Consider the following 18,597-nt stretch of genomic DNA (forward strand, 5'->3'; position numbering starts at 1 on the left):
CTCCATTGGTAATATTGTACCCCATATGGCGACCTCCACATGGTTCCTCATAGAAACCATCCTGGATAATTCCTGATGATTAGCTACCCAGATTTCATACTCATCCTATCTGGTTATGAACTGGTGCGCCGCCAGGTCATACTGTTAGCGTAGGCAGTTGCAACATAACATACCACTCTCGTCCACTAAGAGTACAATATACCTAATTGGTTTTAGAAGTCTCGTAGATATGTAGATGACAAAATAAATTTTAATTGTCATTTCCAATTCTTTTTACTAATACCACAGATAATATATTACATACTAATACGTACGTATTATAAGATAATATTACATGTAATATCTAAGAAGTACATTGAATAAAGCTTTTTTTCTTTAAGTTTATTTATATTACTTATTTATTTATACATTGTGTATTATTATTTAGATTCTTAATATTTATTATTTTTATTCCATTTCCGCTGTTTGACAAGTATGATAAGAGCTGATATTTGTGGGAAAATTCAGTTAGTGTTTTCGTTAGATTAATAATATTCCAGAATATAAGAAATTCGCTAAAATAATAAATAAGAATTGAAAAACTACAGGAAAGGGAATGTTTGGCTGGGCAGTATAAAGATTAGGTGAAGGAAGTGGATAGCCGAATATAAAGCTCCATTCTCCTTTCGTTTTCTTTGTAGTAATTACTATTTCATAAAAAACGCACTCCAATAACTATTCAATAAAGGTTAAAAAAAGCCATCATGTTCTGCATAATTATTTTATTGACAATTTGATTTAATTTAATAAATCCGTGAACAATTTTTGGAACGTTATTAGTTTTACAAAATAAAAGAAATATTTTTTCTCATTTGTGAAAATACGAGCATCACATGTCACTTAAAATTAAAGATGTACTTTTTAGTCTGTAGGTACGGTATTACAAGTAGGATGTGTCGCATTAAATACAATAAACACTATCGACATTCATTCATAGAGGACATAGTAATAAGTCTTTATTGTGCACAGATAACTAAAAAATATACCTTAGCAACTTATACCTGATGGTATAATCAAAGGCATTGCAACGAGGCAACTATTGACTTCGCCATATTTCGTTCGGTGTATTTGAATACAAAGAGCAAGGAGGCAGACCTACCTCTTTTGGATTATTTAGATTTTGTTTCTATCTAATCAAAAGTCAGTCGGAAATATGAAATGCATGCGAAATTTTTAAATGTCCGTCAGAACAAACGACTATTACTTTAACAAAATGGTCATAACAGTTTGGGTCACTACTACTATTAGTGTCAATGGTATACCACCTCTTCATAAGAAGCTAATTTGACAACATGACTCCTTGCATGTTATTTAGTACGTATGAATCCAGCGTGTACTAAATCGTGTTATCCAATTACTTCTACTACTATATGGAACGTTCACACATGTCATGAATCGTTAATATTTCTCTTCCCCAGTTCTGGCGGCATCGCCTTACTTAGCAAGGTGTATAATGGTTTCAAGAGAAAAATTTAATACTAAAATTACAGAATACGGACGAATAATACCTTAATTCCCCGTTACTGCTACGCACGAGTTTCGTGTTGATAAATGCGTACTTGTAAACGTATATTCCTGAATTTTTACGATTTGTTACGCTAACAAATCGTTCCAGTATTAGCCTATACAGATGCAAAAGAAATAACGTTTTGATAGAATTCACGATTTGTGTTAATATACGATTTGTCCATATGTGAAATTTAGACTTAATAACTTTGGCGTGTATGATCTAACAATATAACTGCAGATCTGCATAAATTTGTTCAGGTATGTACTAATCAAGAGTTTTCTTGCCGCTATTTTTACAATATATAGTATATTGTCTAATGTCCCACGCTTAAAAATAAATTACAATAACTAAAATTGCTTATAATTTTCGGAAATGAACGCTATAATTAAAATCCTAAAATAGTTTTTCCAATTTATACATTTTGAGTTAATGTACTTTATTAAAAAACGTGTAATGTGACGTCTCGCCACGATATGAACTCTTCAAAAATTCGTAACGTGTCAATATTTCCAATTGTACGAAACAGTACATAAGTTTTTTATGACATATAACTGTTACTTATGCTGTATTAAAATAGTATTCAAAATACTAGGCTCTGATATCCAACAGAATGTAATGTATGCGTACACCCAACACTATGTACCTAATGAGTGTATTAAAATAAGAAAAAAATTCTTAATTCATGTAAATATAACTTTGTGCCGCTACTGCTCCAGTGGTGGCATTTCTTTTAAGTGTATCCCTTTGTCAAGTGTCCTTCTCAAGCCAATTCTATATCATAGCGTTCTATATTTATTAATGGAACTATGTATAATGGAACACACTACTTATAATGGACAATCGAACGCTAAATGAACACAGAATAAAAAACACGGTTAGTAGTCGAGCGCCCACTCGTTCTCCTGGAGAAACGCGTCCACCACTTCCTTCATAGTGAAGTTGGGTATCAGTTGGTCGGCGGTTAACTTCACACGGGTCACAGGATCGAAGTGGCCGACACGCTAAAACAAAAAGAATTATCTTTACATAGAATAAATTAAAGTCGGTGTCGCTATTTTGCTGCTTCTGCTGTTTCGGTGCTGTGTTTAAAACTTATAAATTACGCTAACAGTTTTCATTCATCCGATTAAAAATTAAAGCCTTTTAGGCCGCTACTTTTTAAATATATATATACTACTCTACCTAAGACGTCGATTTCGCACCTGTACAATTTTTTGTTTGTAAACTGACTGGAATAAAACAAACATTATTTAAGTTAATCTTACCATAGTACAATTAATGAAAACCACACCTACGTCTTACGACTTTTCTGAGACTAGCATAATGTTATTATCAAAATAAAACCTGAGATTTACACTATATATACGCCTAGTGGTCACTCATAAAATCGCGTCTAGTATAAAAAACACAAATGCATAGACAAAAATTTTCTGTTTTAAATTGTTACAACCTTCCATAATACTTTTTATCATATCTCTTTCACGTACAGATAGAGATCATTTAGTTTTAACATAAATTAAAGTTAAATCCTTCACTCATAACGTCACACCCATAAACAGAAGTCTAACACGCGAATAAATAAATAAATGTAAGGAACAAGCACCTCTAAATGTTCTTCAATGTCTTTCCGCTCATAGGTAATTCCGCTAGGCGTGATGACAGGCTCGTTTAGTATTTCAAAGCTGATTTTCCCACATAAATAATCCGGTACGTCACGTTTCTGAAAATAAAAAATATTGGAAATAAGAATAATTCGTGAAGAAAAATATTTGTGCCACGTTTAACGAAAATTATATGGATAGAGAAGTATGAAACTAATCAGAGATTGCCGCTAATTTATTTATTTATTTAAACACGTAATATTGGACCTGAGATTTTATAAAATTGTGTTTTTGAAGGTAGAAGTTGTTGGTAAATTAATAAATACATATTTTAAGTCAAAGCTAATATTTTAAATTAGTATAAAGCTATGATATATATATAATTTAATATACAAAAAATATATACACTATCATGCAGTTGAATCGCACATATATAAACACAAAATATACACAATATTGTTTGTAGTTTTATTTAACAATAGAACCTAAATTCAAACTGTTTAAATTAATTATTGCAGAATTTCTAACATTCCTATGTTTAAAGTGAAAGAATCTACTACTTATCTAGGAAGATCTCCTGATAACCTATAGATATAAATAACACGATTATAACATACTACACCATTTTATATGACAGCTTCGGTGGTCTAGCGGTTTATTACGGTCAAACTGCTTTACGTCCGATGGTCGCGAGTTCGATTCCTCGCAAGGCACAAACATTTGTATCGGTTGTTTGTATCGGTCTAGGTATTTTCTATGTATATTATGCGTAAATTTACAAAAAAAAAATGTAAGTATTTCTCGGATTATTGATGTGATTGTATAGCAAATAACTCACCCTTCTTCTCTCGTCCATTTTTGAAAATAAATTGTTAAGCTCGCTAGTATAATTATTCTGTAAAAAAAAAGAAATGCACAGTGAGACTATGTTACTTAATAATTAGAGTAGAATAAACTTCGCATAAATAGCTGTTAAAATTGGGTATAAAAAAAATGAGAATGCCTAAGAACGGTAACGCTGGTGTATACATAAAATATTTATATAACATTACAAGGCCAACACTTACGCTATCTGAAATCTTGAGTGTGGGACTCAGATTAAATACCGAGCGGGACTTCCCAACGGTTTGCTGTCCCACTTACAATTATGTAAAGGAAAGTGATAGGAATTAAAATTTAACTTACACATTCTTCTTCAACTTTGCTTATTTGTGTATTATTTTCGTCTTCACTACTATTTTCTAATTTTATTGTTTCTATTCTACGCTGCAAATCTTCATTTATTAGCCTGAAAAACAATTAATAATCCTTAAAAAACAAATAACTAATAATAATAATAATCTCAGGACAACTCACACAGTGCCATCTAGACCCAAGTTAAGCTAGCTAAAGCTTGTGTTATGGGTACTAGATAACTGATACATATACATAGATTTTATTTTGTAAATACATACATATTATACATAGTAAACACCCAGACCGATACAAACAATCATACTCATGAATACAAACGTTTGTGCCGTGCGAGGAATCGAACCCGCGACCATCGGTCGTAAAGCGTTGTGCTAGACCGCTAGACCGCTAGACCACCGAGGTCGTCAAACCGTCGTCATTTTAATGATAAACATAATCACAGCTCATATTTTGTACAGTTGTGTTGTTAATTGTTACTACTTACATTGGTGACTTATTTTAAAATTTAACAATTGACTTGTTGTATGATCTTGGAGTAGAAAGATATTATGCAAAGTATCTCTATGATATTTTGCTATATATTTTTTGGAATAACTTTACATGAACTATGATACAAAAAAAAAAAAAATTTAAAATATCTCTGGGAAATGACATAGTACTGAGTAGTAGGAGTAGGTTTTCTAATATGTTGTACTTCTAATATAATCAACTTTATTATTTCATTAAAAGTAGATTACCAGAGGCTTCGTCACTTTTTGAGAGTAAACTTCAAAATATTTACTAAGCTTGCTGGCACTTCTGGTACGCTCCAAGTTTTAGCTCCCTCTACTAATTCACCACATTATCTTATTAGTTAAAGCCTTAAAAGATTGAACATTAGTAAAAAATTAATATTTTTTTACTATTGTTGCAGTTGTATAATTAATTATAATAATTACCAACCTATTTAAATAAGTCTGCAGTTCAATCTCCTGAGCTATCCTCTTTTCCTCCTGCACATTCCATCTCTTCTTCCTAGCAATACGTAGTTGTGCTGCTATATCGTCACCAAAGTTTAGTTTCTGCTCACGAGCCAAATCACTTGCTACAAAATGAGAATACAGTTCCTATACATATAGACAGTCACCAAAACTTTATATGAAAGAATTATATTTATCTGTTGTCAAACAATTGTGAAACAGTACAATACTACTTTTAGTTGAATTTTTAAATATTGCATAGTTACATGTAAGCCAAATATTTATAGAAATTATACATTGCAGTAAATACTTATATTTAATTTTTATTATACCATGTTGATGACAAACAAGCATACTGCCTAACTGGACTGGGTCATGTTGTCCTATGGATACCAGAAACACAAATTTAAGTCCAAAACTAAAAGACAATATTAAAAAAAATAATAAGTACAATATGTTTTATATGTATATATGGGTATTCAAAAACCCTTGACACATTTTAAAACACAAATAGGTATAATTATGATTAAATTCAAATTTGTCCTAACAAATTTGAATCATGATGTAATTTTTTAAAATGTTTTACAACATATAAATAAATAAATAATAACCTCTATGTAAATGTTTGATTGCTTCATCATAACACTCAAGTTCTACTAACGCTTGTCCAAGAAAGAAGTGCCCCTTCACTTGGTTATTGTCTATGTCAAGTGCTCGCCTACAATCCTGACATGTGGCTTCCCAGTGCTTCATCTTCAAATGGCATAGAGCACGATTTGTAAAGTATGTGGCTACAGATGGATTTTTTATCTGAAATACATTACATACATATCTTGATCATATAGCAGAACTAGTGTGGTTAGGGTAAAAAGAATCTATAGATTTAGATATTCAAGTTTCATTAATTTTGATAGCATGCTGTATATCAATCTTTTAAACAGATTTTATTGATACATAATATGTATTGACATTTTGACTATCATGATAATACACACACAATAATAAAACTAAGAAATTTCAAGAAATAAATAATTAATCAAAATTGAGTACAGTTAATCATGTGTCCAAACTTTCTTTAAGTGCTATCATAAACAAAAAAAAATAACTGATTAACAGAAACAAGTTATGTTGATAGATTAAAACAATTTACATTTTAAAATTACTTTTGTTCATGTATTTTTAGTTAATCTAGTTTTATGTATGAAAACATTTGTTTCACAAAAGTATTGCTATTATGCATATCTCATACAAAATACATTTCCTATATCTACTCAGCAGGTAAGATGCACATAAGATGAGCATACTTCTTTTATTTGTAAGTTGTTTATAGATAAATAGAACTGCCATCTTCGGAGATCTATTACTTGTCTTGCTTAGGGTTTGGGTACTTTCTGAGTCAAGAATAGAAAAAAAAATGTAGTAGAAGGGAACAAAGGTTATTATCTTCTCAGGATACAGAGTATACATATTATTTTATATGTGTATGAGTGGGCAAACACATATGATATAAAGTGGTGTTTCCTCTTCATTTTAGTAAAATCTGCTAATTTTATTTGGGCATAGGATTACATCTACTATGTAATTATTCAAATTGTATTATCTACTGATAGCCCAATCTTGACACATATTTTCTTTACTCAAGAACATCACTGTCTTAGAATTGAGATTATATACAGGCATTTTCTTCCAACAAATCAAGATTGCAGAGAATAAATGCTAAAAAGTAACATAATGTAGTGCTTCGCAAAGTGTGTGCAACTTCACACTCATTGTACCAAAAACGCTAATTAATGCTGCAAAAGAAATAGAAAAACAGAGAGCAGCCTCATTAACAATTGCTCCGAGAATTAATTTCTTGTACATATATAAATATATATGCAGAGAACATACCTTCTTTGTTCTCTACTTTTCTACAAATTGGTAACAATAATACAAACTACTTTATAAATATATACATATATATATATAATAATAAAATATTCATGTTTGGGTTTGGCACACCTCTAAATCTTCTGATTAAGTAGGTGTATCTCTAACACAAATAGTTTACATAACACTAGTGTGGTGCATATTATGTTACATGTAACTGTAGTATTCGCTTACTTCACATCTTTTGTACTTCAACAAAGCCATTAGGTAGATATGTTATCACATAACCAGCAATCGGCAGTGTCAGCTATTTACATGCACTGTTTATTCAAAGTAGGTATACAGTTCAATATGCCATTGTTACACTGTATGTTATTATTATTAGAATTTTAAATATCTAAGTATATATTCGTTTTTCTACAATTGTCCAGTCTTATAAAGACCAAGGAACCCAATCAAATACTTCAATAACATACTACCTCAAACTTACCTTCTAACAATGTAGAGTGAAAATAAAAAATGATTATAAACAGTATGTAATAAATTGGTTATTGTATACTCACTATTGCCTTTGTATAACAATTCATAGCATCTTCGAAACGTCTAAGGCTGAACAGCCTGTTTCCCTGTTCCTTTAACTCTTTGTCGGACAAATTCGCAGTTGAATACATATGCTTGCTCATTTTGGTTTTTTATCAATACTATTTATCTGAAGCTGTCGACTGATCTCATTATATTTAGATTAGAATAATCGAAACTACGACTTTATTTTGCTTCTAACTAAAATCGTATTTCTGACAATTATAACTTCTGCCTGCCTGCGTATTTTCTTTGCAGAAAAATAAAATAAACGAAGGGTAGCCAACTTCAAAAAACATTTACCCATAACTTCCTATCCACTTACATGTACATCTGAATTATGAATTTCCGCATGTACCTATAATGTAACAAATTTATAGTTGGTGAATAACGTAATTATTCACTATAAAATGCTTCTACACTGGTTTTACAGTGTTGAAGTTTTTCCGACCTTAAAAATAAGTGCGAGATTCAACATACATGTATGTTAAATCTCGCACACATATATATATATGGATAACTTTATATTACAATACATCCTCAGAACATTATCCAGTTGATCACTTTTACCTACCACCTGAAGTATTACTCGATAGTTACTTATACTTTTTACGAAATAAAATTACTAAGAATATCATATTTGTTGTGAATCTAGTTATTCCGAGTATAAAGTATTGCTGTGCTTGCGTTTTCTCCAAATTTAAAGGAAATGTGAAAAGTTGGAAACATTATTAAAAATATAAGTGTCAACATGACATCGATGACATTCATGAATACTTTTTTTTTAATAAATTTAACGGCTCGGAAACAAGTTTTTTGAATACGTTAGTGTATAAATATAATAGTATAAGGCCCTTGTTGATATAAAATGGATGCCTAATATGTTACACAATTATTCCGATTAAAAATTCCGGTAGTATCTACAGTATCACTATTCTATGCATTATCGTATAAGGTTTGGGTACATATTACATGTATTTTCACTTCAAAGCTACCGTTAGCTATCCTGCAGTATCATGATGCTAATATCGTGGATTTAGAAGCTGATCATTACCAAAGAAACAAGTGATTACCTATGACATGATAGGCTAACTAACTTACCTCTTTTCATCTTATCTTCATTCACTGGTGACTCCCAGCGAATGAGTACAATTAGAACACCATCCCGTTATAATTCAATACTGAAAAGACGCCAGGCCGCTTTTCACTTAGCGTACATAGGTTCAAATATGCTAAATATAAACTTATGCACGTATTGATTTCATCGCGTCATTAAGGCAATGCGCCTGACTAAACCATATAGGATATTATGATTACAGCCGTGGTATAATATGTAATTAAATACCCATACATAAGTAGCAATAACTCTCTGATATTAAATAGGATATGTGTGAATAAAAAAACAATCAAGTAGATAATCAATATACTTTGAATGTATATAATTTTATATCTGTGAATAGGAAATCTAAACTATTTTAAATTATACCACAAACAACTTATCGGTTATAATTTTTTTCATATCGGTAACTGGTAAGAAGGTATTTTGAAAACTGGGTAGAGACTAGAAAAATCTTTCGTCCAGAGACTGTAGCGTTTCACATCATGTTCCTTTGAGAAATTCATCACAGTCGCATTGGAGATGTTTTTCCTCGGCTTAGCAGACCCACTGTAAACATTCATAGTAATCAATAGGTATATTTTTATAATTATTTATTTATTGCTAAGAATATGGTATGTACAACGGCAGTAATCATATTAAAATAGGTTTCATCATATTCTGCTGATTCCAGCGTACAAATATTCATTAATACCTATATTATTATAATAATTTTAATGCTTGTATTAACATACAAGCATTAAAAATACTTACATTTGTATTATACTTACTAAAGTTAAATACTAATGTAAGTTAAACTTCATAAATACAGTGGGTATACTTTAGAACGTAAGTAATTAACAAATAAAATTCCTAAAATTTTTATATTCAAATAACTAGTCATAAAAAAGTAAAATATATATATTTTTAATAAATAACCCCTGGACAATTAACACAGCACCATCTAGTCCTACGGTAAGCAGAGTTTGTGTTACAGATACTGGTTACGTGATATACTGTAAATACTTAGATATTTTTTTTTGATTGATTGATTTTATGATAGAAGATACCCAGACTGATATACAATGATACTTATGAATACAAATGTTTGCACCGTGCGAGGAATCGAACACGCGATCATCGGAAGTAAAGCGGCGCCGCGGCGGCGTGCTAAACCGCTAGACCACCGAGGCTGTCGTTTTTGTATTTTTAGTTTGTAATGAACTTAAAAAAATCTTAACGAATCTAATAATATTTGCATCTATAAGCTCATATAATCTCGATACGGTGGGCACTTTACATTACATTACATTTACTTCATAATTTTTCTTTGAATATTTTCAAAACATAATGGAACATTATATTTCATAATCACTAGTCATGTAAGTGTATGATTTAAAAATTATTTAATACTCACGATGCAGCTGGATCTTTAAAAAGTGGCGGCTCCAGTGGTATTTCTAATTTTTCCTTCATTAGGGGACAAGGAAAATGCATGCCACCAAGTGATAGTATGCCCTCATCTAGTCCTTTGTTTTTCTGTAATTATGTTTTTTTTTATAAATAGAATATTTATCTCGATCGGTGTTGAATTACGAATCTCGATCGGTGTTGGATTAAAATTACAAAGAGCGAAATTGAGAGTTGACTTGTATTTTATAAAAAGAGAATGGAAATTTTATAGTGTAGAAAACCTCTTTCACTCTGCGAGTACCTAATATAAGTACAATAAAGTAAAACGGAATTCAGTCATCTTTGCTATAATTATATAATTATATTAATTCAGTAATTTCATATCTAACATAATAAATTCTAAGCGTCCTGTTTGCAGCAGTTCTAATTTTAAAAATATTTCTTTTTTCAAAATTAATGCCAATACGTTCTTTCTTGGTGGCCAGCATTGTCGAACGCCATTTGCTCATTTATTCCAAGTAAACAAGCCGGTGACACAACCGGTGATACAACTATTATTTACCTACTCAGTTTAATTCTTTAAAGTTATTTTTTGTTAATAGTTTAAGACCTTACATGTTGTTCATTGCTCCACAAATGCTCCACCTATCATAAATTTTAATAATTGTATTGACTGTGAACTTCTAAATATAATTCTATGGCTTTGGGATTGTGATTTAACACACCATTTCAATTCAGTCTCGGTACAATACATTTCTAAAAACAGAAAACTGCAGACTAATGCAAGCTTACATAGGCAACATAGCATTAGCCTGAACAATTTGTATGTTTTTTTTTAAATCTATTATACCGAGCAAATGGCAAACAACCTGAGTGATAACACTGATAACCATCGCCTATACCTATTATGTATACATCACGTTATCATGTGACACCCGCGATACCACTCATGCTTTCCATTCCAGAGGTTTAAGATGTCATGCTTCTAATATTGTAATGTTATATATTATATATTTAATATGGCATTCCCTATATTACATATGTAAAGGAAGGTGACGTAACCTTACGATTCTTATTAAGTTGAAGAAGGTTCTCGCACCATTTCCACATATTCTCGTCTGCAGCACCTCTTCTTTCCAATCGTTCTGTTAGCTCAGCCATATTCTTTATAGGTTTTGGTGCCTGTAATACAAATTGTTAGAAGCAGACAACAAATACTATGAATTATCAAGCAGAAGTAACTATCAGTTATCCATTAGCACGTATCTAGCAGTCTTGATCATACGCGTGGTTAATAATTCGTTATCTCGGTACCTAATTCCTTTAAAATATATTCGCTTTTGATGGTAAGGTTTGTTCCATTTGTATTAAAAACTACAAGACAGAATTGATTTGTGAATTCAATTATTTTCCAATGTAATATTTTAAATCCATCGTCATTGATAGTATTACGTGAAAATGTTATTTAGGAATATACTTGGCGCGCATACTAAGAAATTGGCGCGTAAATTTTTTAAATAGTATTTAAAAAATGAATGCGCGCCAATTCTTCTGTCAATCAAACTTTAATTAATATTTTAATGTTTATAGATTATTTTCGGGAATGGTTAAAAAATATTTCTTATAGAATCCCTTTCCCGCGCAAATATTTCAAAAGTTTGGCTGATTATAGACGTGTATGAAGCAGATAGTTATTATACAATTACAGTCAATGTTTATGTATATATGTACTCATTGTCAGTTAAATGTGAAATGTGAAAAATTAAGACAAATATCTGATTTTCGGTATTGCTAGTCATTACTCAAAACAAATTTAATAATTAATTTTTAAGAATTGTAGTTAATTATTCTAAATAATTAGTATAGAGTTGAAGGTGATGTCTATATATAGGGCTACACCTACATTTTTATTACTTATTGTCAGTTATTATACATGAGTTTGTACACTTGTTAAGTATAATGATCTCATTGTACCGCAACATCTATACTATTTTCAGTAATAGACAATGACTGTCTGAAATAATAAATTACGATTATACACGAACATTATAATTATACTGGTGGTCTAGCGGTTTAACTACTAACTTATTCCAATGGCGGGTTTGATCCCTCGCACGGTACAAACGATGTATTCATGGATATGACTGATTGTATTAATATGTATGTCTATATTATATAGGTCTATATACACAGAAAATATATATAATTATTTCTGTCAGTTTAGTAAGTAGCTATAACAAGTTCTACTACTAATTAGTAGAACTAACTAACTTGGAACTAGTGAATTTTCTTGAGTTATTATTATTTTTAACTATACATTTTATTGCACCAGCTACATAAAATAAATGATTAATTTAAATAATATATATATACATATATATATGCAATTGTAAGTACAAAAGACGGTCTTATCGCTGAGCATTCTCTTACAGACACAGCCCTGGATCTAGAGAGCGCAACACAGGGCTCATGCCCCGGGCGGCAAATTCTGGTGTCAGCAAATTCGGACTTGGCAGATGAATACACATCTCTCATTAATGACCATCTTTGACAATTGGACCTTAACGCCAAATAAATTCTTTGTGTTCATTGTATTTGATAATGCCACAATAATTAAACAACAACGCAATAAATTGTATTGTAATATGTATGTTGTAAAAATGTTGAGCGGGCTAGGGCGGGGGGAGTCCTAGGATGACGGCATTTTTTAGTTTTTGCCCCGCCTCGAAAGAATGTAGATCCGGTGCTGTACAGCCAACATGTGGACAGTGAAGATATGAGAAAAGAGTAGGTAGTAGTAGTAGTATTATTTTATATTCAAGAATTCTACCATATATACCATAATTGGTTTGTTCAGTTTATTAGACAAGAAATGTCTGAACGAAAAGGCACCGGTAGATTTCTCACTGGCTCTCAAACTTCGCTGTATTGTCCTAGTCTTCATTGACGGGCCGGTGCTAGTGACACCTTGCGAACTTGGGCCTGTTGGTTGAAATCCAATTTGGGCCAAAATTTCTATACTTGTGTCGTGGCGTATCATCAGATCCTTAGAATTTTAGAAGGAATATTACGGATTATGACTTAAAGAAGCCTCATCATTACCATAGGTATACCATACAAACTAAGAGTTGTTAGATTTAATTCTATTTTGGTCGAAATGTCTATCTATATGATACTTAGTATATATTGTCATAAATCAAACCGTTGAATTAGAAAAATATTATGGATATTGTCAAATATTTTAATCCTCGAAACAAATTCTACTACTGTAGTACTTTAACAGGGTGTTGCTCGCCAGTTCTCTTACTTGAACTCGGCTTTGACATGCTCCCGCGTGTCTAGATTTGTATATTATGATGGTGATTGATATACAAAAATATAGACTCGAAATCTTAATAAACTCGAAAGCTTTACATCAATATGTACAGGAGCACATGTTGATTACAAAGCTGTGTTTCGGTTTTAAGTGTTAGATGCCACTGCTGTCAGCGAAATTCCGAGGTACAGAAAAATTCTGCACACTCCAAAGAAAGAGCAGCACATGAGAAGAATTTATTTTGTTATATATTTTCATTCATTTAATTCATGTCGATCAATATCGAGGTTGCCAGAAAAGAAGTTGAAAATGGAAAAACATCATGTGTACCGCCAACTTCTTTTCTACTATATTTAAATAAAAATATTAATTATAGGGATACTTTTCGTATGTTCTGTAATCTGTAACCAGTAAAAAAACAGTAACCTCTAGCTTTTCTAGATCTGCTTTTAATTTCTGCCTAGCAGCAAGTTCAGCACGGTAATCCTCAATCAAGTATGCCCAGTATTTGTTGACACGAGCATAATCGGCTAGCTGAGAGCGAGGCAAATATGAAATGATTCTTTTGCCTATTGAAGATGGTAGAAGTTGAACCTGTAAAATGTTTTATTGCAAACATTGTTGACAACAATGATACACTAGTAGCCAGGCTTGCCTTACTTAGAACATATTATTTTGTATGAGTGTGTGTTTGCATGCAAGTTTACATTAATTTTTAGTTTCTGTTGCGTAAGTCCAGTGTCTCTTAAAACAACACAACTATACTATGCAAGAACTTCTTTTTTAGAACCATTACATGTGATTTTCATTCTTATAAAGACGGTGCCAACTTTTGACTTAACCCTAACTGCTTGCCGTGGCTTCGTTGGCTGTGAATTCAAAATATTAGTATGGATGCAGTGTTAAATTTGGTGTGGTTAAGATAGAAAGATAGATATACAGATATATATTTGACTAATTTTATTTTCATACTAACAATGTACAAATATAGGTACCCAAGGTTAATAAGCCATGTCGAATTGTAAACAAAATAAGCACTTACAAGTAGACCTACTTGTTGTGTTGTATGTAAATAAAATTAGATAAGTATTTCATTGTTGTTTGGCTTCAAATTAAAAATCGTTATTACATTATGAATTTACAATAAACGATTAACTGTTATGTAAGTATTTAGGAAATTTAGGTTTGTTAGGTAGTTTTTTATTTATTGTTAGAAAATCTAGGCATGGCCTAGCTTTTTGGTATAATTGTTTGTTTCTTTGAAGTATAATCACTTGTATATATTTTCTCATAGGTAATAGAAAAATATTCGTAAATAATATACAAATTACATACACAATTAAATAAGAAAAATTTCGGAAGTTTCAAACTCACAAAATCGACAGTTTCTATCCCTTCAGGCTTAGAACGATTCACCTTCCAAATTTTTCTCTTTGTTCCATCATTGTAAGTCATTTCTATTTCTTCTAATTTTAAATTATCACGCATTGATTTTATTGTTGCATTCCACGCAGTTAAATTAGCTTCTAGCTAAAATTAGATGAATGATACTTAATTAATACCAGGCACGAAAACTTATTTATATTTACAACTAGCTGTGTCCGCGACTTCATTCGCAGTATAGTGGCATTGCCCAAATAAAGAAAAAATATTCATTAATCTAACCCAAAGAAGGCAACGAAAAAACTTTCATCGTTCTAGTTTCAAAAATGACGATTTTACATACAAATATTTCATCTCCTTTTTTATTTTATTCCCTTAATTTTTACAAACTTTTATATCATATTTATTTATGTTTAATATTTTTTTTAAAATATAATTTTATGTCTTTTACGAACTTCTTTCTGGGCTTGACCAGGTCTCGGGGCCTCTTTCATCTGTTCAGGTGATGTACCTTTCTCTAAGTCATTAAAGGTCTCGAGTTTCTGGGCATTCTGCTGTTCTTTTTTACCCTAAAATAATAGGTATTACGATTAAAAAGGGTGAAAATAAAAAATAGTAAGATACAGACCCTGATAAATATAACCAAAAGGCGGGTCGTATACCCGATTTTTGGTTATGTTTAGCAGGGTACGCCGTGTAACATTAGAGATGTATGCGTTGATTACAAACAAGCTCATGGACCACCTGGTGATAATTAGAACCCATCTCTGGTATGTATATAATAATAATAATCTTAGGACAGTTCACACAGCGCCATCTAGACCCAAGTTAAGCTAGCTAAAGCTTGTGTTATGGGTACTAGATAACTGTTACAAATACATAGATTTTTTTCGTAAATACATACATATTATACATAGAAAATACCCAGACCGATACAAACAATTATACTCATGAATACAAATGTTTATGCCGTGCACAAATCGAACCCGCAACCATCGGACGTAAAGCAGTGTGCTAGAACGCTATACCACCGAGGTAGTATAGCACAGCGAATATTACGTCATCACAGAACGCGTGGTGCCCCTCATCTATTGTCATTCAGGAGGACTACACATGGGTCAGTATCCTATAGTTCACTGCCTTCAAACCCAACACAGATTAAGAAGCAAGCTGCTTGGACGCTGAAATAGCTGAGACAGAGGTGCCCACGAAGACGACTTTGTTGGTGCAAAGTCTACTCCTTTGTAATTATTTTATAAGCGGAATTTCGCGTTAAAGAAAGCAAAAAACTAAATAGAATACGTACAATTCTATTTAATTTTTTGCTGTCTTTTCTATTTCCATTTGTATTCTTAGTAATAATTATTAAATAATCTCTTTTATTTGTGTGTTTTATTGTTTTTATTCATTTTTATTTTAAGTCCACTGTAATTGAGTGTCGTGTTTTTGAGCATCTATCGAATAAATACCATTTCATTTCATATTGACCTTTTCTGGCAATGATTTCTGGTGCCCTTCCTCAGGTGGACGGTCATCGACCAATATACACTCCTGCAAACTCTGTAGCTGATCTGTGCGATACCGCTCATGAAGAAACTGTGCTCGTTTCAATACATCCCACATAACAGGCCCTCCGGACACATTAAGCAACTCGGAAAGAACTACCGCTTGTGCTTGCTGTTGATAATTTAAAAAATCATACCAATTTATATAATTAATATAATTTATTTATGTCTATACCAATATTATTTAATAGATGAATGATTAGTCTCTTTGTATGTTTGTATTAGATAAATTGAACAAAATACATCACCGATATCAAGCACACTTCCACATATTCATAGCTACATTATCGCAACTAGAATACGCATATACGTACATGAAATCTACGTGGGCATTGCCACAGAGTACAACTAAATAACTTACCTAATCCTTTACAAAATACTATAACATTCAAACAATTTGTTCTTTCTCATCTTCTGTTAACAAGAGCTAATTGATTTTATCCAAATATAACAATGAAAAGGTAAGTACACGTAATGACAGTTAATTAAAAAATATTTACAATTGACAATTTTACATAAACGTGCTAAATAAAAGGCATCGCTTAAAGCAATCTCTTTCTGACAACCAGGATGATCGAATCTTTGAGTAAAGAGAAACAGAGTTATAGAAACAGAAATAGATAATATACCAATACAAAATACATACATAACCTAATATATACATATAAAATTTCCCTATATAAAAAAATAAAATACATATACTTATAATAAATAAAATATATAACTTAAGGCGATGATTACCAGTTTTATTAAGTAGACTTGTTTGTCATTTCAATTTTTTTCAATATTCCAATTCTTTTGAGTATATCAAGTTCTTGGTACTGTTATTGTTAATCAATTAGCAACTGTGTGTTATTAATTAAAACTGATACAAATATTTTAATTCTACACAACCATCGATAACGTACTGAGTCAAGTGTGAGAAACCAAACGCGATCGTACTTCATGACCTGGGCAAGAGTGGGTGCCGGTTGAGCTGTTCTGTTGTGATCCAATGGCACTTGGTCGTAACTGCTCCACGCATTGCGGCTATAACATAATGAGAAAAATCTGTCAAATAATCATATTATTAGGTATAAAAATAATCATTAATAATTTATCAGAAAATAGCAATATCAAGAATAGTTGAGCCCGTCCAAAGTAGGGGCCTATCGCCAGATATCTCTATAAGTAGGTATATTATAAAATCACAAAATAGTGACGAAGCAAAAAGAGTTTATCTCTGCGTGTGTTAAGTTTTTGTTTAAAAACGGCTGGAGGAATTAGCATGAAATTTACACAATATTTTTTATTATTAGTTTGGGCCAATATGTAAAGAAAGTACAGTAAGAGTAAAATAAGTTTATGAATTGTTACCTAACTTAATTATAATAAATAATAGATGGTGCCATATGTAACTTTTTTAGTTTAATTTTTTATTAAGAGATAAAAAGACGCGGGAACCACTGGTACCTAATAAACAAAGTGATTATTATACTCACACGGTAACAGACATAACCGCGTCCTTTGGGCGACAGTTCCATATCGACTTCAGAAGTAACGAGAGTGTCCATGCGCTTCGTACATCTTCTAAAAGTGCCAGGACGTATCGTTTCTTATTCGCGCAAGATATCCTGGCAAACCAGTATTTCGTCGACAGCAGGTGCTTGCTAAAGCTTAGCGCCTCGTTAGTTCCTTTGTCTTCTATAATAAAATAAAAATACTAAATATATATAGGTATACAACTAATGGGAACAGTATCCTCGCCTGACGGTTTGAAAGAATTTTAAAACAATAATAAACAACAAATGATGCTATAGTTTTGGATTGAACGCGTTAATCTCAGACTTCACTAGTCGTATACTCTATCTATATATGTTTTATAAGGAAATATATATTATGTGTACTACAGTTATAGGTACATCAATGGAATCACTTACCATAAATCATATCAGATAATATCAGGTCGTTAATTAAATGTATTTGTTTAGTTAAATCTGCAAAAGTGTTCATTATATTAAATATATTACAAATAAAAATTAATATTTTTTACCGTATTAAACATAGATGACTTTGTCACTTTTTAGTAGTTGT

General features: G+C 31.4%; 2 protein-coding genes across 2 annotated transcripts; both read right to left on the reverse strand.

The window, feature by feature from the left end:
• Positions 1 to 1,063: 1,063 nt before the first annotated feature.
• On the reverse strand, positions 1,064 to 7,997 carry LOC131843848 (E3 ubiquitin-protein ligase CHIP). The gene is made up of 7 exons (XM_059192603.1): positions 7,736 to 7,997; positions 5,915 to 6,113; positions 5,287 to 5,428; positions 4,336 to 4,438; positions 3,989 to 4,045; positions 3,153 to 3,269; positions 1,064 to 2,550 (listed from the first exon to the last, which is right to left on the reverse strand). Exons 1-7 carry the CDS (start codon positions 7,853 to 7,855, stop codon positions 2,425 to 2,427), a joined length of 864 nt encoding a protein of 287 aa, XP_059048586.1. The 5' UTR covers positions 7,856 to 7,997; the 3' UTR covers positions 1,064 to 2,424.
• A 1,212-nt stretch (positions 7,998 to 9,209) lies between these two features.
• LOC131843860 (uncharacterized) lies at positions 9,210 to 18,592 on the reverse strand. Its single transcript, XM_059192620.1, has 11 exons — positions 18,444 to 18,592; positions 18,006 to 18,207; positions 17,433 to 17,553; positions 16,448 to 16,636; positions 15,415 to 15,528; positions 14,951 to 15,106; positions 14,003 to 14,170; positions 13,100 to 13,306; positions 11,323 to 11,442; positions 10,265 to 10,386; positions 9,210 to 9,417 (listed from the first exon to the last, which is right to left on the reverse strand). Exons 1-11 carry the CDS (start codon positions 18,514 to 18,516, stop codon positions 9,267 to 9,269), a joined length of 1,623 nt encoding a protein of 540 aa, XP_059048603.1. The 5' UTR covers positions 18,517 to 18,592; the 3' UTR covers positions 9,210 to 9,266.
• Positions 18,593 to 18,597: the final 5 nt, after the last annotated feature.

This window comes from Achroia grisella, unplaced genomic scaffold, assembly GCF_030625045.1.
Source record: "Achroia grisella isolate CSIRO2021 unplaced genomic scaffold, CSIRO_AGI_Agris_v1 utg352, whole genome shotgun sequence".
Classification (NCBI taxonomy): Eukaryota; Metazoa; Arthropoda; class Insecta; order Lepidoptera; family Pyralidae; genus Achroia; species Achroia grisella.